This window comes from Cydia splendana, chromosome 2 (genome assembly GCF_910591565.1).
Source record: "Cydia splendana chromosome 2, ilCydSple1.2, whole genome shotgun sequence".
Taxonomy (NCBI): Eukaryota; Metazoa; Arthropoda; class Insecta; order Lepidoptera; family Tortricidae; genus Cydia; species Cydia splendana.
Window position 1 is genome coordinate 26,231,279 of NC_085961.1, and position 25,799 is coordinate 26,257,077.

A 25,799-nucleotide genomic window follows, 5' to 3' on the forward strand; every position below is an offset into this window, starting at 1 on the left:
CATTTGCATGGGTATAAATACAAACAATTATTATGAAGTCTATGCGCGAGACAAGAATCTGTACGAGTCTAGAGTTATTGTCAAAAAGTTCGCTATTTAGAAATAAATGACGCGCGAGCAAACGGTATTTTTGTGTTTTGAGTTGACACCAAGTTCTTCATTGGCCACCTGCCAACCAGAAGCCATAATCTCGCTTATAAACGTGCAAGGTCGAATATTGTTACATTCGAATCTCCTTGATATCAAATAGTAGTTTCGCAAACTATTCAAAAAACGTAGGTGTACTCACTTTTTACAGTCTGGGTCAACTTCAGCTAACTTTTCTAATACGTTTATCTCTAGTTTCGCAGCCTCTCTGTACTTCTCTACATTTTTAATTATCTTCAGAGCCATTCTGTGTTCCCTGAAATCATATAAAGAATTACTTAATCTATGATTACGATTGTTGCTGCATGCAAAATTTTCAGAGCAAAAACTAAATAGAAATACACCACAACACTGCCAAACAATGTTTCAGCATCCGGCATTCAAAGTGCTAGTCATCGCTCTAATTCGGCACGATTTATTGTAGGAACCGACTTGTAAACAAATACGTGAAAGTAATTGATCATTTAAAACTTCCCATACAGGTATTGTCTTGTTTTTTGGTGAAATTTAAGATACGTAAAAATCTCAAGCCGTTCAGTCTACAAGTTGTTACATAGTGGGATTTTTTGGGATACCATAGTTACTATTCATTGTTCCTCAGAGAGTCCAGGAGATAAATATGACTTTTACAAGTAAAATAATTAATCATAAAAAAAAAAAGTAAAACCGACTTGAGTTCTACTTTATCAAATGGCACTTTTTAATTGTAAATGCTTAGTTTGTTGATCAAAATACAAAAATCGCTGTATGTATGCTTATAAGATTTGAGGAGTTCCTTCAATCCCTCATAGAATCCATCATCAAACTAAACCTTGATAAAAATGTTCTTTATAAATCTTACTGGCTTAGTAAACTTAACCAAGAGGACAAATCGCCAAAGTGAACTATGCATCGTTAAAGAGTTCCGTTTTGATCATCATCAGCAGTTCCATTTAATTTTTAATTAAATGTCAACTTTTTCTGAACGTAAATACTTGCTTTATTGATGAAAACACAAAAATCGCTATATGTATGCCTATACGATTCGAGGAGTTCCCTGGATTCCTCATGGACCCCATCATCAGAACTGGGATTTGATAAAAACGGGACCAACTTGGAACTATAAACTTTCAAACATAAAAATATTTTTCCAAATCGGTTCACCAATGACGGAGTTATGAGGTAACATACATACAAAAAAAATGCGGTCGAATTTATAACTTCCTCCTTTTTTTGGAGTCTGTAAATAATGTATAAATCGCATTGTATTATGAAGTCGGTTAAAAATGGGCTGCAATCGTTTTCCCCCTGAATTCTTCAAATACATTTGGAGGTATAATATACCTATATGTGCCATTCTCAACCAAAACGGTATTGTCGGTTGTCAATAAGGCGCTGTTTCCATATAGATTCAATTTGAAATCAATCTTATCGACAACCGACAATGTGGTACCTTTTGGTTGAAAACGTCACATGTAATAACAGAAGCAATATAAATAATACTTACATTTCTAAATCTTTCACCTCCACCACTTTGCCGAACGTGCCCTCACCGAGCGTGTCGATGATTTTGTCTGCAATGAAACCAAGGAGACGCAATTAGCTAAATGAAGCGGTGACAAAGTCATGGTGGAGTTTACATTATATTTTAAGCCATAAAACTGTCAAGTTACCCTTTGAATGATTAGCATCAATATTTAAGACTTGTAACTTGTTAACTTCAATGTGGTTAAAAAAGGATTAAAACCAATGTTGACAGCCCCACCATGACTTCCGATAAAATATCATTACAATAATGGTATTAAATTTTATTTTTATGTATATTATTTGTAATCAAATTTTAAATTAAAAAATTAAAGTCTTCATTTTCAACTGGAAACACTGAACTGGAAAGCTTGACTGAAGTTCTAGTAAGAAACAAATGATTTTATAAAATCTTGATTCCTGTTGTAAAAGTGGATGTTCTGTGTAATTTTTTTATGTTGATTCAAACTGTTGTGTGAATGTAAATGCGCGACAAATTAATATTTGTCACCAGATTTTTAGTTAGTTTTAAGTGTCTTTGAAAAAGTATTATTTTATGTGTAGTGTAAAATAAAGATATAGTTTGTTAAGTTATGTTGTGGACACGAACATCTCGCTCCCATGACATATCCGGGCCAGTAGACGAGGTGTCCGTCCTTGTCGTCCTTGACGGAGGAGCGCGCGCGGGAACTCTGCAGAGGGACGCCGCCGCCGCGCCAGGCCGCCAGGAGTCGCCCGCAGTCGCCGCCAGCGCCGTCAGCATCGCGCCGCGCCGTCACACCGCGTCGCACACGCACCACGCCACAAGCACGAGGAGCGCCACGCGATCGCCACGACCCGAGTAGTGTTGTACCCAACAATCAGACAATGGAACGGTTGCCCGTCAGACAAGCGACAATTGGTATTGTGTGTCGTACATGCTGTTAGATGGCGGACGGTGGGCGCTGCGGAGCGGTGTCGAGCGATGCGCGGCGGGCGAATGCGGCGCTGCCGCCTCCGCCGCGCGTCGCTCGACGGGATCGGACCGGGACGGGGTGGGACCGCAACATACGCACTTGACTTTCATCTCGCTCTCATAATAACCACTCATACAGGTCACATAGGGGAAGTGTCCACCCGTATCCTGACGTTAAAACACTAATTACACTAATAGAATCATCATTGCAATACTAACACTAGCACTCGTATCTATGTAGCACCTTTTTCTTTTGGATTTCGAAAATATATTCACGCAAAATAATGACATGTTAGTCTTGAGAAAACGTACAAAAAAGCACAATACATGCACTATCATGGCAGTCATTGATAATTTTACTAATATTTAAACTAAATCAATGTCAACGCACGGTTATACTTTGGCGATTGATAACGACTCGATGTTCATCGTGTACCCTCAGTTTATGCTTTACTAAGTACCCACATATATAATGTGTGCCATGGTCTAATAAAACATGGTCTTCTATTCCCAGAGTGACACGGGCCTACGTCACAATAACATTGCCACTTTATTTCAACATAACATGTTACATGGGTACATTATACCTATGGTTAATAAGTTAAAATATTTCTTTATAATATTATAATTTTCATTTATATGTATTTTATCTTAAATTTTACAATAACACGTCATTTTTAATTATTCGTTGGCAATATCTTCCGATTCACGAATGAAATTTCAGACGTTCGGGTAATTCTGTTTACATTACTGGCAACACAGGATAGCGCTGTCACATTTGACAATTCGGATCTAGATAACTTCATGCCCTGACCGTCATCCTTGTCGAACGCGTGTTAATTGTTATTTCCTTCTCGCTCAGTGTCAGCAGTCGCAGTGTTTTCCAAACTTTTCACGTCGTAAGCTTGGTAATTAATGTGTAACTGTGAATTAGTTTTTCAAACGTTTGTCTTGTATAGATAAATTAAGTTTAATTTAATACATTAGATTTGTTTTATTTTACTATGTTTCTACATGAATAACTTAAAATTAACACATTCAGGGCCAAGAACCCCACTGTCGGGTACACTGTTCGTAGCGACTACGCGCTCCATACGGCGAAACCGTGGTTACGCGCTACGAGCGTAACCCGTAGCACTTAGCGGCAATGAATGTGTTAATGCCGTTAAAATAATTTTCACCGTTGGTTAAAATTCTCCCACATTTTAAAGTTTGAGAACCTGTAAACAGCATGATGACGTAGGCCCGTGTCAGTTAGGTCATACGCGAATCTCGGAATAGAGTACCAGGCGGAGTATATTATTATACCATGATGTGTGCTTCAGTGATGAAATACGTGCATTTTAAATGTGGCGTCGCTGCGCTTACAAAATCCAGTATATGCATCAAATATGATACGGTAATATAATACCTAAACACAAAATTGCTTTCACAGAACCTTATTGTGCAGATGCCAATTTTGCAGGCGTAACGACGCAGCCAATACTGTGATCGGTGTTAGAAACGCTAGCTATTTTTTAGCAATGGATTTTATAGGTTGCAGTTTAAGGAAAACATTTTTTTTTAACAGGGACTTGTTTGAATTAGGGTTCGGCCGATATTTGGCCGAGACGGAAAGTCATATCATAACATTGAAAATATTGGAATGTGAGCAAAAAAAGCACGGACCAAGTTATTGACACGCGGCACACAGACGCAGACGGCAGGCGGTGGGTTAGGCGGTGCTTACAGGCGGCGTGGCCGCGCGCCGCAAGTGGTGGCGCGGGCGCTGCGGGCGCCGGCGGCTGCGCAGCTCGGGCGGCAGCGCCACCACGTCGCCCACGCCCAGAGGCTCCTGCTTGCGCCCGGGTTCCGTCAGCTCCGACCCTTTCTCCGCCATGCGCCCGTACATCTCGTCTAGGTGGGCATACTTCATTATCAAACTCTGGATTTCTTTACGTCGCGTTTCCCGCTCGCTGAGTATGCGGTCGCCGACAGGGGTTTTGTCGTCGTCCTCGTCGCTCGACGGAAAGTAAATCTGTCTCTGTCTACCCACTTCTCCCACCGGCGACGTTGGAGTTCTTGTCACTTTGTTTTTCGAATTCGTATCGTAAATACTGTGCTGTGGAGGGGATACTAAGTCCCTAGCACCTGGATGTATGTTGATATCAATGGGTCGCAGCGATAGTTTATTTCTGTCGTTGTGCTCGCTTCTTTCGGCCCTCAGGGACCTCCTTCTGTGCTTGCGATAAATGCTATCTCTATCCTTTCCATAATGATGGCCTCTAAGAGGATCATCAAACCCATTTTTATCATAGAGTTCCTTCTCCAGGTTTTTCTTACCCATCGAAGGCATTCGACGGTCAGCTGTATTTCTGTAAGGCGTCTTATCTCGGGTTTTCTCTCTAGAAACATTATTTCTTTTAAATGAGTTTTCCCCAAAGAAAGTAGTCGTTAAACTTTTCATCAACCCTCTCGGCGGTTCGGGTTCTAACGTCTTATCTCGGTCCACAATGTCTTTCCTGGCCTTCTCCTTTTTTTGAACTGCAATTCGATCAAGTACGGATGAATATTTATCTTCTAAGCGACTTCTAGTGCTACCTAGAACAATTGTGCTCTCTATATTGTTATTAGTTTCTTTAAGGGGATATCGTTTCGAAAACGGTGATAACTTATTATTGTTATTTTTTATGTGAGCTCTGCGGAATGAGTCACTACGTCCGAGAGCATTAATACCGGAGGTAGAATGCAGTGGGGATAGGTCTATTCGGGATTTGGAAGCGCCCAGGTAACTCGAGTACGTACGGTCGTCGTTCAGTTTCCTCGCACTGGTCACACCGGAGAGCGACGTATACGGCGAGATGTGCCCATTAGTGTCATATCGTTGGACGTTCGACAGCGATAAGTTTTTGTTGGACAAAAGCTTATCGTCATATCTAGTTCTCGCGGCTGTCAACTTTGTATCGGCGTCTGATTTCTCGGAGGGTCCCCGTCGTGTCAATCTATTGATAAAACTGGAATACCCATCTGATAACAGCTGAGTTACGCTTGCCGTAGTAGACGATCTCTGGTAGCGGTGCCGTCTAGGGCTTGTTGTGCCATTACCGTTTGCAGTTATGTTGGCCATGTTTGTTTAGTCTTGCGAGTAGTTTTCACTTTTATGTAAGCACTCTTTTCACTAAGACACGTCTCGTAACACTCACTAAACGTCATAATTTCACATTCAGGATTATTAAATGGATATGTTTTGTATTCGCCGATGGGGTTAATGCTACCCCACCGGACATACCACTGGTTCTATCTCGAGATTGGGAGCGTACCTAAGCGCGAACGAATTTCAGAATCAGAAAGATCAGTAGCGCAGGCGAGTGCGGCCGGCAGTGCCAAGTAATGGTCGTGGACTAAAAATATCAGCAACCCGTGGGAGCGCCCTCCCGCACGCTCGGGCTGGCCGCCGTGCGCGCATTTCGTCGCATTACTCTCTCTATACCTACCAGTATATGTCAAAGTGGCACCTAATTCTGCTTACAAATACCTATTCATCGATATTATAAATTAAACCGCACCAATTTGACTACATTTAGCACAATGAACATTCGATATTTTTGCGTAAAAATATTTTAGTAACCTTATAAGTAGTCATGTACATATTAAGTTATTAAAATATGGGTAGCACAAATTCAGCTTTGATTTCCAATTGCATATCAGTCATATATAAGTATACTTATTTCAATTTAATATTATACTCTCATAATGTATGGTATTAGTCATCAACGCACACAAGATTTTGGCATCCATTCTATTGCCTACGCTTTCGAGTTTAATTTCAGGTGAAGATGAAGAAGAAGTCTACCTTCAGCGCCAAGGGCACCTTTTATCATTTTAATTGACAGGGACATACGGCAATGTTTGCCTGATAGCGAGGCGAGCGCCTTTCTCTGACCGGCGAGCTGAGAGCCAAGACAGTTCTGTCAATAAGCGGCGTGTAATTGGGTTAGTGGAGCGCGTGCACGGAACAATGATGCGCTGCCGTTGGACACGCGTATGCCACAATATCATCATCACTGAACATGCCGTAACTCTTATCTAACAGGTCAAATGTCAAATGATAAGGATATTGTATCATGTATATATCCTAATAGGGGAAAAGTATAATGTATTAAAAGCAGAACGGATGCGGGCGTAATGAAGCACGTCCGATAGCTGGGAAACGACGAAACACGAAGGCAGTCTGTGCGATTGTCACACTTATCATTTACAAGGCACAGTGTAAGTAAACAAAACTGTTGCAGGCAAAGAGAGTACTCGGTGCGATATCTTTATCTTAGTACGTACTGGTTTCGCATACTTACTTTAAATAAATGTTTGATTTGAACGTGTTAAGGGCGAGTTGCATTGATTCACATTTTAAGGTACATTTGCATGCAATGCAACGGAAACGCTCTGCCAAGATCTCACGATCTTAGCATGTTTATCGCAACCCGACGTCATTTAAAAGTGGCTACCTACTTTCACTAGCCAATTTTACAAATTTACAGTAGGTAGTAGGTTGCGTTCATTTTCAGCGAAATGGCGACGTTGTTCTAGAATTTATATAGCACGACATGCAAACCATTTCACATGACCAACGTGTTTGACAAGTAGCTGTGGCTTAGACCAATACAGAATTCCACTTATTTGGTAACTATTGAGAAAATATTATTTTATTTAATAGACTGGAGAATGTAGGTACATACCGTTGGTATTAACAAGTAATCATCGATAGACAGAGGATAGTTGAAACTTTGTAACTTATATCTGAGAGTCTTTACAATGTTTAATGTCTTCATTTTGTAAGCTGTTATACACAGAGTAATTAATAAAAACAACGTCCCGAATGAAGGGTTAGCACAGGTGAATTCTAGATATTGAATGGGTACTATCATCACTAAACACTATATTGACGAACGTTTCGTACAATTAGTACATAGTGCAGCCGGCTGTCAACTGCCGATGAAGTCAGTTGTTAGTATTTATAATATTCGAGTTGGGGTGCAGGTAATAAGAAACGATTCGGGATTGGATAACGCATCCCCTAGTTCTCAGGGGCACGTATTGTTAAGACTACAAAGAGGGGACCTGAGAAGCCCGGGTTAAGATTTTTTTTTATAGTTTTCAGTGAACTCGTAAATAAATTAAGTATAATATGTTAGGTACATTTAACTCAATTTACTCAGAAACATAATCTAAGAGATTACATTTGCTAAATGTTATTTTACTAAATACATATGTTAAAATTTAAATAGAAACGTAGTTAGTTTATTAACCTGAAGCAGCAAAAGTATGGTATGAAGTGATGAAAATATATGAGAAATCCCTTTATAGAGATGACACTGACCTTGGAACCTAGTCCACTACACGCACCATCCACATCGAAAAGTATTTCAGCTACCGCGGAGAGCACTTTAACTACATCATGCCACTTGCACCCATGATCTTTAAGAAACCGCTTGTAAAGTTCATAGAAAGACGTGAACCTCAAGGAGGGAGGCAGCCTTATATGCTGGTGTTTTATTACTAATTCTGTCATTGTGTTAGCACTACACTTCACACGGTTTACACGGAACAGAGCCCAAGTTAGGGCGGCGGGTGTTCAGCCCGCCGGCTGCCTCGCAACTGTATCGCGGGGACGATACAACCACCCAGTGCGCGGCGTATCTTCTTCAAATAACAATGGATAATAAAGATTATATATTAAGAAAACAAAATAAATAATAAAACACGTTAAAACGGTTGTGGCAGAATTTCAGGCGAGACGTGGATCGTCTTGAAGCGAACTGTATGGTGCGGCGACGGATTGAGGAGTGCAAACCAATAGAGCGGAGAGTCGTAATGGAATCTTTTGGTTGGAACAGGATTTATCCGCGCTCAGGCGGCCCGTTAATTGTCGACAACTCCTTGAGCAACGCAATTACACATAGTTTTCTTTGGATACCTAAACACCATAATATCGCCATGCCATGCGTATGCGTATCACTATACGCATGGTGACTAGATTTTGTATGGCGTCATTTTATCCTTTTTTTGTGAAGGTCAATGTATTAGGTCCAACTTTTAATCCCTCAACTCGCACGCGTTTTCGATTCTTCATATATTATCTATGAAATCCATTGAACGATATCGGAGCTATGCGACGGTAGAAATTGAGAAAAAAAAGGAAATGAGAATTCAACTCCGATTCGCACTTGGCGTTCGAACGAAACGCCTCTTACAACATGATACCGTAAGTACGTATCCCGACAAAACACCATTACGGCTACCACCAGTTTTGACATTGACATAACGCTCACGTTTACGTAACTTACTTTCTATGCATCTCGCTCGTACTCGCATATGCGAGCAATAGTGCAAGCGAGATGTACAGAAAGTAAATTACGTAGACGTGAGCGTTATGTCAATGTTAAAACTGATGGTAGAGGCTCAGACCATACCCATTACCATATCAGCAAGAGCTGGGTGTGACATCACAGCCAAATTGCAGCCGTCCTAATGTAATAAAAGCAAGAATTTTGCTATTTTGATCGGAAAATGTAAATAAATTGGACATTTTCAGATTACATAATTTTTATTCCTGCCATTATACGATTTTTGCGGAATACTAAAACATTAAAGCAATTTTGATGAATATAAGTAGGGTAATCTTGCTAAAATATTTTTCCCTTTTTTTGCAATAAACATGAAGTATTCTTATGTCTCACGAGGGTTAAATTGATTGAATTAACTGAAGGCGGCCGCCGCAGAGACGCGGTAAGCGATACGGGCAAGGTCGACCGGAAGGAACTGGGCATTACCAAATAGATAGGTGGGCTACGAAACGGTGTACCGCATTTATCAGACCATATCTGCGAGCGTGCCACTCGCCGGCTTTAATGATACGCGATACCGAAATGCCCATATACATCCTATACCGGCGAACTTGAACTCTTGACTTTGATGTTGAGTAATCGTTAAGTGTAAATGTACGGAATAAGATATAAACGCTAAAAAACATCCAGAAGGACAACAGATAACTGTTAATAAGGAACAAGATAACACGGCCTTTTTAACATTAAACAGAATACATAGCTGTGTACAGTCAAGTAACACGGTAATGAGAGAAATTAAAGTGTTAGAGAATACTCCAACTCCACTCAATAAACCTGCACATATACAATATGGGTCGTTGGTCACGCATTATAAACGTCAGAATGATTTTTTCTTCAGTTGTAATGAAGTTGCGGGACATCTGATTCATTCGCAAAACTGACTTGAACTAGCTGGAGGCGGGTTTCAATTTAAAATTCGTAGTACAATTCAAAACAATTGTAGCGGACGCTTCTTGATTATTATCTATTAGTCAAATGTTCGAGTGGGTCTACGTTGACTTTACGAGTATTTAGGTTCTGTTTTTTTAACTAGGCAATCTAAATCAATGCAGCGCATGGCCTAATCGAGACGGAGGCTTTAGTTACAGGTATGTAGAAATCCTAGAGCTATCAAGTAAATTATTACTTTATTTTATCATTTTTAGTTTTTCGGAAATGCATAGGTAGGTAGGTACTAACATGCCACCCTTGCGGACGAGTGCCTAAAAATCGGACATTATATACTCAAACCAGCATAGGAATCGCCAAAGGAGAACAATTATTTAATCCGTTCGCCTCTGTTGTGTGCTCCTCGTCTATATAGAGACAAAGGTCGTTACGCTTTTGTGGACCCTTTGTTTTGGACCCTGGCTTCGGTTACATTTTGTAAATGATACTCGGGAAGTACATACATACAACATGGGTAGTACCTCCATCATAGGTCGAGCTTTTCTATCATAAATTTACCTACCTACCTAAAATACAAAACCTATTTTGGTACATTAGTACTACGTAGGTCATAAGTTTTGAGATGCTCGAAATTCGAAAATGGAACGCACCTGAATTATATGTTTTTAAAAAGCAAATTTATTTAAAATAAGAACACAAGTTGCCGATTCGCTCCAATTAAAAAAAAAAAATATGTTAGTCATTTTTCTAAAACGGTTCCCGCGTTTTTTGAAACGATGGAGCTTAACCGCGAAAATTTGCGTGCTTTAAGATTTTAAATTTGGTTTATCTGAACAATTGTGTTTGCAACGATTGCAGTCAGCGTTAGGAGATTCTGCTCCTTCACGGGCAACAGTTTTTAGATGGTTCAACGAATTTAAAAGGAAACCAGCCTCGAAGATGACCACCGAAGTGGTCGCCCGCAAACAGCAGTAACTGCAGAAAACGTGTGGACTACTGAAATGTTGGTGCGAGAAGATCCACGAATAACATACAACGACATAGAGAATATCTTAGGCGTCAGTTCGGGGAGCGTTAGCATCATTCTACATCAACATCTTGGAGTAAGGAAGCTCTGTTGTCGTTGGATTGGACGTTTGCTCTCCGATACTGAGAAACAGGCTCGTGTAGACGACGACGATGTGTACACGAGCCTGTGTAGATTGGTGTCGTGAGATGCGTCTACGATTCGACAACGGGACATCGCGGCGTGTATCGGAAATAATTACAGGTGACGAAACATGGATTTACCAATATGACCCGGAAAACAAGCGGCAATCGTCAGTATGGGTCTTCTCAGAGGGAAAGTTACCAACAAAACTACAAAGACCTCGTAACGTCGGCAAAAAAATGGTAGCTAGTTTCTTTTCACGGGGCGGACATTTATCAACATCAATGCTGGAAAATTATAGGTCAGTCAACTCTGATTGGTATACTACAATAGCATTGCCGCAAGTTCTCAAAGCAGTGCGAGAGAGGAGACCAAAGACTGGACTTCGGGGAATCTTGCTGCATCACGATAACGCCTCTTCACATACGTCCCTCAGAACAAAGGCGTTTATTGATAAAGCTGGGATAGAAACCTTACCACATCCACCCTACAGTCCTGACTTAGCTCCCTGCGATTTCTTTTTGTTCCCGGTGGTGAAAGAAAAAATAAAAGGGAAGTTTTTTTCGAGTGCTGAAGAAGCCGTGGCTGCATATGAAGAAGAAGCAATTTCGGACCTATCTGATGAACACTGGCAAAAGTGCTTCCAAAGTTGGTTCAGACGAATGGAACTTTGTATAGAGAGTAATGGAGAGTATTTTGAAAAAATGTAAAATAAATAATACTAATATCTTCAATAGTTTCTTTTTTATCTCAAAATTTTCGAGTGACCTACGTATTCGCGCTTGGAAAGTTTTTGTCAATATACAATCCGCCATTCAGTAATTTCAGTATCAATAAGAATGCGCAAACTGTTAAACGCCAGAAGCAATAAAACGTGACACAGCGCAAAACAACAGTCTAAAACGTCTGGTTATTACTGTTGTATAAAAATATGATTTGCGGTTACAGATGAGATACAAATAAACGAAATTTCATAAAGTAAGGTGTTGAGGGTATTTTGTCATGTCAGTGCATGGATGGATAAAGCTTTGTCTTCTTATAGAGTGGGCGGCGCGCCTTTGAGGATCGTGTGTAATCATAACAACGGGCGTGCGGTGCTACGCCTAGGTGAAGGTGATCGTCGCAATACTATTCCTGTGCGCATGCGTTGTTTTTAACGCGCGAATATGCCCCACGTGGCGCCATCTAGCGAACGCCATTAGAATCACATACTTGTACCAGCTGCTAAGACTATTTTCGTTGTCATGTACGTGGATTTGTTTACACCCGATGGCTTCATAAAAATTTCATTGCGTTTATATTCATGTCATGACATAAGCCAACTATTACACCTAAAATATGCGGAATTAACCTAAATAGAAAATTGCCATTGGTTCAAATTAATTTGAATTTTTACATCTAAACGAGGACATACATGCATATTAATTTTGTTATTGTGTAAAATATTATGTAACGAAACAGCAATCTGAGAGAATGCATTTCATTAGTTAAAACAGTTAATGCAGTGGTTTCAACAGCGTGGTTAAATATCTGATTGTTAATAATATCAATCCTTGACCTGATCATATGCAAAAATAGATACATATGCTCTCAATATTCACGATTGCTAGTAGCAGCAGCGCAATGCGTACATAGAAATTCTAAATAGCGGTCATACTTGATTCAGAAATTTCTAATAAAAATATAATGACTAAAAATTGATGATGAAATTGATGATGTACACACTTAAGTTAAATATGAGTCTGACCTCTACTTCTTTAGGTGGTTCTTTCGGCTTGAATTGGGGCACGTGTGGTGGTACAACAAGTGGCACAAAAGAGCAGGAAGGCTTGGGTTCCGCTGGAGCCGGCTTGCTCTCACAAGATGGCTGCTTTGGCGGAAGTTTAGCATCCTTTTCCACTACTGTTGACGCCTCTACATGTTCTATTTGTATCTGAGGTGATGTGTAAGGCACTGCATCTTTCTGATTGTCACAAACCGATGTTTTGCTAGTTAACCAAGAAGACGGCACTGCCGGCGGATGCGGCGGTGTTCTGGGCGATATTTCGGCGACACTGACTTTTGCAGCACTGGTATTCACAATTTGACTAGCTTCTATATTTTTTTCATTATTATTATTACAGTATAACGATTCACTCACTTTAGTAACTTGTTCATGATTTTCAAAGACAGGTACAATGGTGTGTTTTTCAACTGATGTTCTTAGTGTGACATCTGTTTTAGAGTCTATTCTATCTGGTATACTGTTAGTTATGTTAATTATGGGCACATTGTTATTATTTGGAATGAGCTGATTAGGAATATTAACTGGTGTTTTATTTGAAACTAAGTTTTCATCTTTCACACTGTTACTAACATTACTTGGCACTAGTTCGTCAAATTTTGGTGGATTAGGAATAAGCGGCGAAACCTCGTCCCTACTTTGTGAAAAGTCTGTGCTTTCACAAGAAGACAGTTCGTCGAGACTTTGTGCTAGGTCGAGTGCAGAAGCCTCGTGGTAGTCGGTGGAGGACGGGGACGTGTCGTCGTCGCTGGTGGCGTCGCCGCCGAGGGGCGTCTCTGAACTTTGGCTGGTCGGTACGAATGCCAAGCTAGACGTAACATCGATCGAGGTATCTGCAATTAACGACCCTTCACTTTGGACCGATGATTGTCTGTTATCGGAGATAGAGTCTACACCGTAGACTTTTTCACTATCGCCAGTTTCTTGATTAGAAACACTTGAAAGACAAGTTGTTGTTGCATCTTCAGTTCGTAAACTTTGGTCGTCTTCAGTTCGTAAACTTTGATCGTCTTCAGTTCGTAAACTTTTGTCGTCTTCCGTTTGTTCGTTATTAACAGTAGTTGTTGTTGCTGACGGTTGACTATGACTATCCGTAAACGTTTCATCTTTAGGTTCTTCTACCACTGGCAAACTCATGTATTGAGGTATCGCATATTCTATGTCACTCAATGGCATGTAATGAATATCTTTATGATCTCCAATTGCGTTTTCGTCGTAATGAGGTGTGTAATATTGAAATGCAGCATTGTCTGTGCCATACTGCATAATGGCCCATGGATCGTTGGACGGTATCATGGGTAAACCGTCATAATACATTTCTCTCTCAACAAATTGTTCTGGTTTATAATCCCACGTTGGCACGAAGCAGTCTTCAAACGCCAAGTAATTATCAGGCAACATGACCACTGGATGGCTGTATTGCGCGGGACCAAGAGCGTATGATCCGTCATAAAACGGATTATTAAGTACAAGAGGAGCAGGGTCGTGGGGTTCATATTCTACAAAAGCTTCAGGTTCAACCATTAACCCACATCTAGATAAGTCTGGCTCAGACCTACACAGCCGTGGTTTAATTTCAATTTCATTTTCTAATTCATTGTATATGTATGACGCGTCGAAACTATTTGTTCTTCTAAAATTGCTATTGAATGCTGGTAACACGGGCTGCGTATAAAGGTCCTTCTGTACCTCGGGGTCATCCAAATGTGTTTCAAATTGAGTGTTGTAAGTTGGCACACCCACGTTGTTTATTTCGTGCAGAGTATTTTCATTGTTTGTTAAACTTGGGGCACTGTCAGGTTGAGCAGGCAGTGCGGGTGGTTCGAGCGGGTAGTTTGCCGGTAAGAGAAGAACGGGCGGAAGGGCGGGCGGGGGCCCGCAGAAGAGTAAATTGTTAGGCGGCGGACGCAACGGTTGGTCAGCCATGGCTCGCGCTCGCGCGCGGCCGGGCGCGGCGGGCGAGTATTTCGGGGCGTTGGGAGAAGCGCGCCAGGCGGCCGGCAGAGCTTCGCGACTGACTGAAGGCGTACCAACTGACGAAGGCGAACGCAAATAGAACGGGCGCAAGCGCGAGGAGGTCGCCGTCTCTCGCGCACATCTTCACGGGCGAAGGCGCACGCGCGTTTACAATCCAAACCCGTCCCGCACGTTATCCCAAACGGGCGCGCTGACGTTTCGCGATTTATTCTGGTTCCGCATTTTGCATTCGACAGGTACACGAGCTAACGTTATCACGAACGACTAACAGACAGGCTTTCGGGTGAACACTTGTGGTGATGGCGAGCGTTGGGTATAAAGAAAAAAATCCTTTCATACTTCTCCTTAAAGTAAGAAATAAGGAACGGTTACTGACCTGTTCCGGGGGTGAACGTGGTGAAGACTCGTCGCGGTGATGTCTCCGCCGCCTGTGTGAAGTCGGCGAGCGCCTGTGATGCGAACGTTTGGAGCGTTCATTTCGCCGCCTCCACGAGTGCTCCGAGCTGCGAAATCATCGATCAATAGTCTGTAGGGGGTTAGTGAATAGGTAACACGATAACGAATCGTATACAAATAATGTTGAGGTGAGGTTAGAGCGTGCTAGGAACGCGGAGCTGTTACTAACGTTGTCGATCGTCCTCTGCCACCGGAGTGAGGGTCTATGAGCTGCGCGAGTTGGTCGGGAGGCGGCACGCAGCAAACGCGTAGGACCGCGCATAGAGCAGCCCAACGACGTCGCCCCGTGCCTAGGCCTTTAATAACCTTAGAGTCCACTAGTGATTACAGTGAAACATTTGTATATAACAATGCCATTTATCAAGTTCTTTTCTATTCACTCATCATTTAACAAGTATATAATAGCTACAATATGAAAGAATACACTGATCAATAAACCGTAAAATGTTACCACTAAATCCGCTGCATTGTCGGGCACAAAATAAATACTTAGCAAGCCAAGGTTAACAGATGACGTGTATCGCGGTCGACTGTTTCTTTGAATGATAGCGAATGTTGCGATAGAGGGTCGAGAAGAACTGCCATTGTAAAGCGAAGCGAGGCATGTCAAGAGTACGCCACACTTGACAGGGACCCGCCGTGGGCTGCGGTCACCGGTGTACTGCCAATCAACTCAGCACGACCACTGTCGCACGCGCGGCATGATTGCTTAGATACAGCAACATACAATAAATTCGCGTTTACAAACGGTGCGTCAACTAACTTCATACATAACTGAACAATCTATCTTGGTAAAACGGTATTATTACGAATAAAAAACCCACGAAGTTATCAATAGATCGCGTGTTTGAGATAGAGATTAAGGTGCATACTTGAGCTTGTAGGTATAGGTGCAACGGGTTAACTTTGTTGAGAACAGCTTACCTTGACCTTAAATTTGCATGCACCTAATATTGAAAATCTCTTTACGGTTCGTAGGCATAAACTATTCGGATTGATGGAAGGTCTTGTAAACAAAACAGGTTTCGTTTCTGACGGGCGTGAACGTTTGTCACGCCATGAGTTGGTTTCAGACTGGTAATGTGACTTACCAACAAACCCGCATGTGTTGTGGTCTATAGAGAAGCGTGTCGAAAAACCTTATCAATCGAACACTATCATCACACTCCTCGTCTAATTTTTCTATATACATCATGGTCGAATTTAATCTTAAATACAAATAGGTTCCGGTTAAGAAGAAGGTAGGGAAGGAATGGCCAACTGACGTGAACTGCAACTACAAGAATGTGTAAGTGGCGCTCTCACTTCTATAATGGAATTAACTTTACGTAATTGGTTTACCGACCGACGGAGACATTAAAGGGTTAAATATAGCATACATGACTAATAGAAGTGTGAGATTATGCCAATTTCAAGTAGAGAGTGAGAATCTTATAAGCATTTACTTATTGGAAGATATGAACAAGTGGCGACATCTAGTACCGAGTAGTTGAATAATTGTTTATACGAACTGAACGTCATTCATTATTCGATCCTTCAAATAGTAACCAAGTTACGAAAAACTCTATTTTGACTACCGATAGGATTATCAACTGTTTTTGAGACAAACTTACTCAAAAAAATCTGTGTGAGATTTAATTAGTTAAACATGAGTACCTAAGATTAATCTCCATTGTATAACAATTCGAAGTTGGGAAGCCTTTCATTAATGAAGCCGTGTACAGAACGATTGATAGATGGCCATATGCGGCATATGGCGTTAGATTAAGTTATCTGCATTCAACGATCCAATTCCGAACTCGGTCGAGTCGTCAACTAACGCCAACAGAGCTGCGCGGGCGGCGCCTAATAAATGGCAGCATTTAAATGTCACATTGTGTTTAGCACCACACGTTGAACTTGAACTAACACGTCTCAATGGCAGCTCATGTGATCGATTCTGCACGTGCATAATGAATGCCTAACATTACAATGCAGGTGCATTATGAAATATTATTGTTTCAAATAGGCATGAAACTGCAATTAAATTAAATCTGACGGACTGTGACATGCGTGAATAATTTCAGCAACAGGAGGTGAGTCATAATCAGATAGGAATAGTTTGAATATAAAATGTTGAACGCACGTTTACGTACTTCCGTTGAATAGCTATCATTGAATAGCGTCGGCGCGCCACCGGCAGTCACCCAGGGCGTTTCAATGATGGACAAAGCCAAGCGTCAGTGTCAAACAATACGTCGCGAATACAAACACGCAGCGTTCACTTTCCACGACTGACGACGTCAACATTATAGATTCGCGGTATCTGTTATGTTTACTGCGAAAACCGGCTTGTGAATCTCTCTTAAGAAACTAATCCTTACGACAAATTCACATCAGTGACGAGAAGTTGCAGCTCGTGATTTAAAACATCTGAAAGTTCTCGTTATGAATTTTATTAACGGCTGGCTTAATTTCGCTCATTAAGGCCTTGTTTTCTTTTTAATTGGTGGAATGGAAAGCGCCAGGTCGGTCGGTTCCTTCCGCTCGCTCTTCTCGTAAAACTGCCGGTTAGGGAGCTTTAATTACGACGGGCAACCTGAGGTGGTTGCTCGTCGAAGGTGAAAGCCGACTACGTAACTACACGAGTATGTAACTTGGAACCTGCGACACATGTTCAAGTATATGTAAACACTGCTTACTGGTGGAGGTAATTAGACATTTCATGGCAGTATATTGAAAAGGAAAAGCTATAGATATTTCCTTTACGGCTCGTTATTTCCCGGTTATTACACTTAATATCTACGTCAATTCTAATTATATTATAGCCACCGGAAACTCCATTAATATAATTATTTATTAAAGCTATCAACTACTTCAAGTTGACTAAAAGTAGGTATTTGGAATGGTAAATGTTAAAAGCATCGTTGTTTACTATTTAGTCGCCGGAGACTATTGTATATAAATTAATAAACAAACAAGATTTAGAAACAATGGCGAATTCGTATAATAATACTACGAATAATTATATTATACTACGAATAGACGAATCACTGTCATAATCATAATATATTCAATAGATATCTAACACATACCTAGAACAAAACAAGCGAAAACAATTTACAAGTTCAAATCGTGAAACCGAGAGTGAAACGTCGTGGCACAATGACCATAATCGATCTCGGGCCGAAACTGCGAGTCGACTTGGTTACGAAATCATAACCCAACATGACACGACCACGTCCGGTCAAGGTTTCACGCCAATTGTGAGCCGGTAATACGCTTGCCTCTTTTTTTCTTGATGTTAATCGAGCCCGTTTTTGTAAGGATCACACCGTCGATTGAACTCTCCTGGACAGGAGCTACGAGGTTTGCGACTTTAGCCGACGTCATGTCTATTCCTATGTATGGGACCAACTGCATTTTAAAAGCAACGAAATCAGAAATGATAGTCAAAGTGGAGGAACCGTTCTGAATTGCATGGATATGGACTAACAAGTTAAGTTGTCCGAGGAATATTGCAAATAGTTTTACATTTAATTTTTCGTTGAAGTACAAAGAATCGACTTCAAATATTAAAATTTTTCTATATATATAGAGCAGATTCTTGAGCAGTGCGCCAGTTATGTGTGGAAATATTTACATAGTTGGAAAATTGTTTGTATTTGGTGTCAAGTTGGTCGGTTGTCGGTCGCCGACAAGGCCGTGCCGGATGAGCAGATACTGTGAACTGTGTCAGTACGGGCGAGTCTAAAAAACACCGCCCGCGTCGGCGGTCGCCGGGTCAATGACAACCATGACTCCTTTCTAGCTAAACAAATTAGACTGCTACCGAATTAACGATTTCACCATGTGCCGTCGGATGTACGCATTTACTTTTACTAGTTACTAATTTAGCTTTAGTTCGATAGTTTTAGTAATTTATCAACATCAATATATGGAATACATACTTACTTACTCTTAATTAACAAACCAATAGAAAATATATGATGACCTTTAGGCAAATTAGTTTATTACGAAATGTGACTCTAAAACAAACCGGTATGTACCTAATTAGTTAGCGAATCGAGCTGCAATAAATAAACACCTTGCATTAAGGCGAGACTATTTATTATAACATTTATAAATAATCGCCTGACAATTTTTAGGTGCCGCCCACTGCCTAATATGTTGAATACGAGATTATTCTAGCCGATTTAAAATGTTACGTTAGAAGTCGTAAAGAAATTGCATAAAACATGCAAGAGAGGTTTGGTATTTGGGTATGGTGCGGGCACGTGTTTGTGGCACCGAGTGGGACAGTCAGTCTACAGTGAAAGTTGATCGGACCCACATTTGACATATGTCCGACGTACGAACCAAACATACTTATTTTCTATCCATTATAAATGTAAGCGCATTGACTTATGTCTAAATAATAAGAAAAATAGGCTTTATCTTACTTTATTTTAATGTATAATGTGTGACTCTAACCATCGATTTAACTATTCTTTAATGTATTTAGATTTAACGCAAAACGCTCATCTTTACGATTCAGGCGCAACTTTGTACACGTTAATTAATGATTATTACTTATTTAGGTATTATGTTTAAGGCAGTTACGTTAAGATATTGTTCCCCGTTAGACTTCGCTGAATTGAGCATGTCTGAGCAAAGTACCTAACTGACTTTAATTATTAACCTATTCGATATATTTTCACATATTATTAGGTGAATTTGTCTTAAGGTTTCGCAAGGAAGCCACAAAACTTCACCACAACATATTGAAGACACTTTCTCTACACTTCTCTAGCTAGGCCATAACAATAACTACAACGTTGCAGTGCTCATATGAGGGTGACAAGAGAACAAATTGGAACAAATACACATTACAATACGGATAACGGAGTTGACAAATCCTTTCCGAACAGCTAAGCAGAACAAGACCTTGAAACATTTACTGCAAACTATCGAAATGAATCTCAATGGACGAATCTACGTTCCATTGTGTTATTATAGATTTTAAAAATACTTATGAAGAAAACAATTAAATATTGCAGCATTTACTGACGTGACTGATAGCTCAATAAAGTCACGCACTAGTAGTGTTTAGTAACACTATTTGTGAAAAATGTAGTCTTATCAGTAAAATTAATTTGGATTCTCTTTGGACCGAGACCGGATTTTCTTTCTGCTGTAGAAATAATGCCTTAACCCTTTAGTGGGTAACGGCAAGATATTTGCCGTCATACCACTCAGATATTTTTTTTTATCAATGAACGTGGTGTTAGTTAATATAAATTTTGGTTCGCATAAGAGAATATACTCGTACCAATCTACGAAAAAAAGGAGAGCTGATAAACGTTATTCCATCCCTTGTTAAATGATGATTCTTAGGCCCAAACTTAGATTTTTAACTATTGCCTACATTTGAACAAAAATGTTTGTAAATAAAATGTTCTTTGCTGGATTTATCCGATAGTCACAATTCTCTAGTTTCAGAGACAAGTTTGGCGATATAAAGTTTAAAAAAAAAAAGAAGACGGCAATATATTGGCCACTATCCGTTAAGTGTCTGGTGTTTATTGAAGGAAAGGGTAGGTTAGGCTACTATTGTTGATTTATATATGGAGCAATAGCTTAATTCAATACTTCAAATTATTACATGCTAGCAACCTATCCACAGTTTTGCTGGGATTACAATATCAACTTGGAAATAATATATGTACAATACCTACATATAATAGTATATATTAAAAATATTATAAATAGAATAAACAAATCTTTTTAAGTTCAATAAAGGTTTTAATAATTTCGTATCATTCTATCGGTTTTTAATTTATTCATTTTAGATACTTCATGCCACCCGTAGTTCCCCCGGCAAACTGACATGTCACATGACGGTCTTGTCAATTACTGCCCTTGGCTGATAGCGGCAAACATATTGCCGTCTTATAATTCGGAAACCCCGAAATAATATATATATTTCTCTTTCTCAAAAATCATAAAAAAAAAAATTCAATATGTGCGTATCGTTAAAGTTCTCGATTCATTGCTATAAAAAAATAATGGTGAAAGGGTTAATAAGCGATCTTTATAAGTAATTAAAGCCTTTAGAGTGCGAGTGTGCAATGTTGTAAACACTTCTCTTTCGGTCACCTGTTGTGCAGATTAAACTTGATTGCTGTTAAATTATAACTCAAAATGAATTTCATAGACACATTTATATGAAAGTGCCGACCCCACATAACTTGGGATAAGGGCAGGAAGAAGAAGAAGATAAAAGTGGTAGCCGATTTTGATGGACGTGATCACGAAAATGACATGGTTAAAAATTTCACATTTAGACCCAATACTAAAAAAACAACCGTAATTGGCAAAATGTAAAATATTATATTTTAACAGTTCTTAAGAGCGCTATTACATTTCGGCGTTGAGCGAGTTTAGGTATTTTACGCGCTGCGGCAGGCCGTGCGAGCTCAGTATGCCGATCCCTTCTACCACACTCGCACTACAATGATGGATTAAACATTCTTGATCCTTCGCGAAGCATATTGAAATCAACCATAACAACACTAACTGTACTTAACTTTTAAAGTTCTAAAACTGTTATTTGGTAAGTACGAAAATACTAAATGCAGTGCAAATGTACATAAGGGCTGTTCATAAATTACGTCATCTATTTTTGACCCCCCCCCCCCCCCCTCTAATCATCCAAAAATCAAGCTTCGGATGAATCTGTTTCCTCCTACGTCATGTTACCATCATCCGATGTCCAGACCCCCCCCCCACTCCTCCCATTTGAAACGACGTAATTTATGAATAGCCCCATACTCGTACTTATGAAGGTATATTACTCGAAAGAAATTATAGGTACCTACTCGCTTATTTACATGTTTCGTCATTGCATTTGGTACCTATAGGTTGTAAAGTTTGTATCAACGAGGGTTTAAAAACGAACTGGTTCTGAGGATCTGATGATGATTAAGGTGGTCACGGATACCAATCAACCATGTAGTAACATTATTAGGCTCGTTTGATTCGTCTCAACAAGATCTTTGACACTGAAGATACACAGGGTCTGATGATGGAGCTGGAAGGTGGCCACGGGTACCAGTCTATCATGTAACTAAACAACTTCGTGTTTGGGCTCGTTTGATTCGTCTCAACAAGATCTTGGACACAAGACAGTACTCAGGGTCTGATGATGGAGCTGGAAGGTACCATTACCAATCAACCATGCAACTAAACCACATCGTGTTTAGGATCGTTTGATTCGTCTCAACAAGATCTTTGACACTAGGTGATACTCAGAGTCTGATGATGGAGCTGGAAGGTGGTCACCGGTACCAATCAACCATGCAACTAAACCACTTCGTGTTTAGGCTCGTTTTATTCGTTTCAACAAGATCTTTGACACAAGATAATACTCAGGGTCTGATGTTGGAGCCGGAAGGTGGTCACCGGTACCAATCAACCATGCAACTAAACCACTTCGTGTTTAGGCACGTTTTATTCATCTCAACAAGATCTTTGACACAAGGTAGTACTCAGGGTCTGATGATGGAGCGCGAAGGTGGCTACGGGTACCTGTCTATCATCATCAGCTCCATCATCAGACCCTGAGTAGTATCTTGTGTCAAACATCTTATTGCGACGAATCAAACGAGCCCAAACACGAAGTGGTTCAGTTACATGGTAGACTGGTACCCGTGGCCACAGTCCAGCTCCATCATCAGACCCTGAGTACTAACTTGTGTCAAAGATCTTGTTGCGACGAATCGAACGAAGCCAAACACGAAGTGGTTTAGTTGCATGGTTGATTGGTACCGGTGACCACCTTCCGGATCCATCATCAGACCCTCAGTACTGCCTTGTGTCAAAGATCTTGTTGCGACAAATCAAACGAGCCCAAACACGAAGTGGTTCAGTTACATGGTAGACTGGTACCCGTGGCCACAGTCCAGCTCCATCATCAGACCCTGAGTACTAACTTGTGTCAAAGATCTTGTTGCGACGAATCGAACGAAGCCAAACACGAAGTGGTTTAGTTGCATGGTTGATTGGTACCGGTCACCACCTTCCGGATCCATCATCAGACCCTCAGTACTACCTTGTGTCAAAGATCTTGTTGCGACAAATCAAACGAGCCCAAACACGAAGTGGTTCAGTTACATGGTAGACTGGTACCCGTGGCCACCTTCCAGCTCCATCATCAGATCCTGAGTACTATCTTGTGTCCAAGGTCTTGTTGAGACGAATCAAACGAGCCTAAACACGAAGTGGTTTAGTTGCATGGTTGATTGGTACCGATGACCACCTTCCGGCTCTAACATCAGACCCTGAGTACTATCTTGTGTCAAAGATCTTATAGAAACGAATAAAACGAGCCTAAACACGAAGTGGTTTAGTGGCATGGTTGATTGGTACCGGTGACCACCTGCCGGCTCCATCATCAGACCCTGAGTACTATCTTGTGTCAAAGATCTTGTTGAGACGAATCAAACGAGCCTAAACACGAAGTGGTTTAGTTGCATGGTTGATTGGTACCGGTGACCACCTTCCGGCTCCATCATCAGACCCTGAGTATTATCTTGTGCCAAAGATCTTGTTGAGACGAATCAAACGAGCCCAAACACGAAGTGGTTTAGTTGCATGGTTGATTGGTACCGGTGACCACCTTCCGGCTCCATCATCAGACCCTGAGTACTATCTTAAGTCAAAGATCTTGTTGAGACGAATAAAACGAGCCTAAACACGAAGTGGTTTAGTTGCATTGTTGATTGGTACTGGTGACCACCTTCCGGCTCCATCATCAGACCCTGAGTACTATCTTAAGTCAAAGATCTTGTTGAGCCGAATCAAACGAGCCCAAACACGAAGTGGTTTAGTTGCATGGTTGATTGGTACCGGTGACCACCTTCCGGCTCCATCATCAGACCCTGAGTACTATCTTGTGTCAAAGATCTTGTTGAGATGAATAAAACGAGCCTAAACACGAAGTGGTTTAGTTGCATGGTTGATTGGTACCGGTGACCACCTTCCGGCTCCATCATCAGACCCTGAGTACTATCTTGAGTCAAATAAATACATATAGAATGTCAGGTCGTTTCAAATATTTTTAATCCTGTCCGGTAGTTTATTAAACTGTACCATTATAAATTATAATACTATAAAAACAGTGCTAGGATCAAAGTCTCTCGTTGCGGTTTACACGCACACAGTATAGCGTTTTACACGGCGCCCGCCGCACACAATGATAAAAAACCTCGTCGTCGCCGTTGAAAATGTGCGGAGCCGACCGACACACGTCCTGCCTCTACAAGCTCTGCCGCGGCACTGAGCTGGCGCAGCGCGCGTCATCGGTAATATAGAGTAGTTTTCAAAAAATTGCCAAAAAATTATAGTAGAATTTCATAAACACTAATGTATACCAACAGTATAAGCAAACGTTGCAGATTGCTTGAGTATGAAAATGACTTCGATATTAAGTAGATTTTCGTAGGAATTGACACTTGTTTCGGAGAGAAAATAGAGTTCGTTTTACTTTGATTTTCTCTTTCTCAAAGGTATGTAGGAAAAATATAGTTTGATATGCCTAAAGTACAGGGTATTAGTAATACAAAATAGCCAGGTTTAGCAGAGTAAAATTCTCAACATTTCCAAATAAGAGCTCGCCATTCAGTGCTTCACGGGGTTTTTCGGAAACGACCATCAGAAAAAAAATCATTACTAATTTAATAAGTCCTTTTTCTAATATTTACAACGATATTTATAAAGATAAGAAGACGCTTTTACTGGAACAAGTACTCATTGTTTCTAATAATGAGCGCAAAGTCCTGAATTTCGTCGACTAGTATCATCAATTTTGCATTATTTCGACTTTTCTTGTAAGAGCGCTCTTAAGGAAAATAAAATTGTTTTAATGAATATTTGACTTCAATATGCGTTTACCATTACGGCGGCGAAATGGCGATAATGAGTAGCGAGGTTAAGCAACCCGGGCAGCAGCAGGATGGAATAAAGCGCAACGATGGTGACTCACGCTAAATTGTGCAACAATTTGCACAACCCGCCAAACTACTTGGAGACTGTCACTTTGAATTATAAAATTGCATTATGAGCAAACAGGTTATTTTGCTAAAAAATTTAGCGTCTCGGCTTAAGAAGAATTCAAGTTAATTAATGCGTACCGGGGACACTGAAAGTTTTTTAAATAGAGAAAAAACTGTTTTAATTAGGTTAGTCAATTTTTTATAATGGTTGACTAATATCTTTCTGACCACGAGTATGCAGTTTCTTAAGGATGGAATCACCGTGAAAAGCACACACGGCTCAGTCTCCAGGGCCTTTTTTGTACGGCGATTTTGGATCCTCAGTAGATTTCTATAGGGATCGTGAGTAAATATTTTTTAATTCTGTTATATTCAGGACGTCAGATTCTGCTGATAGGTATGCAACTTGTACTTCCGTATAGTAGCTATTACGTAATACCGTATGTTGTGTTGTTGCTATTTAAAACATAGGGACAATTCTATCATACCTCATCATCGAATGACCACAATTTAAAAGTAAATATGTTAAATAACTGTAGTTTTT

General features: G+C 40.5%; 1 protein-coding gene across 10 annotated transcripts in view; it reads right to left on the minus strand.

Moving 5' to 3' along the window:
* LOC134806059 (serine/threonine-protein kinase Doa) overlaps positions 1 to 25,799 on the minus strand; it is a 70,781-nt gene that overhangs the window by 7,471 nt on the left and 37,511 nt on the right. For 4 of the 10 annotated variants that reach the window (XM_063779269.1, XM_063779271.1, XM_063779270.1 and 1 more), the window contains 4 exons: positions 15,163 to 15,289; positions 2,261 to 2,342; positions 1,634 to 1,700; positions 290 to 403 (listed from right to left, as the gene is read on the minus strand). In XM_063779269.1, the coding sequence (XP_063635339.1) occupies positions 290 to 403; positions 1,634 to 1,700; positions 2,261 to 2,342; positions 15,163 to 15,289 (390 nt within the window). Of the gene's footprint in view, positions 1 to 289; positions 404 to 1,633; positions 1,701 to 2,260; positions 2,343 to 4,334; positions 6,032 to 12,773; positions 15,135 to 15,162; positions 15,290 to 16,333; positions 16,604 to 25,799 lie in introns of those variants that run through there. The other 6 variants (XM_063779263.1, XM_063779265.1, XM_063779272.1 and 3 more) reach the window with 5 other exon arrangements.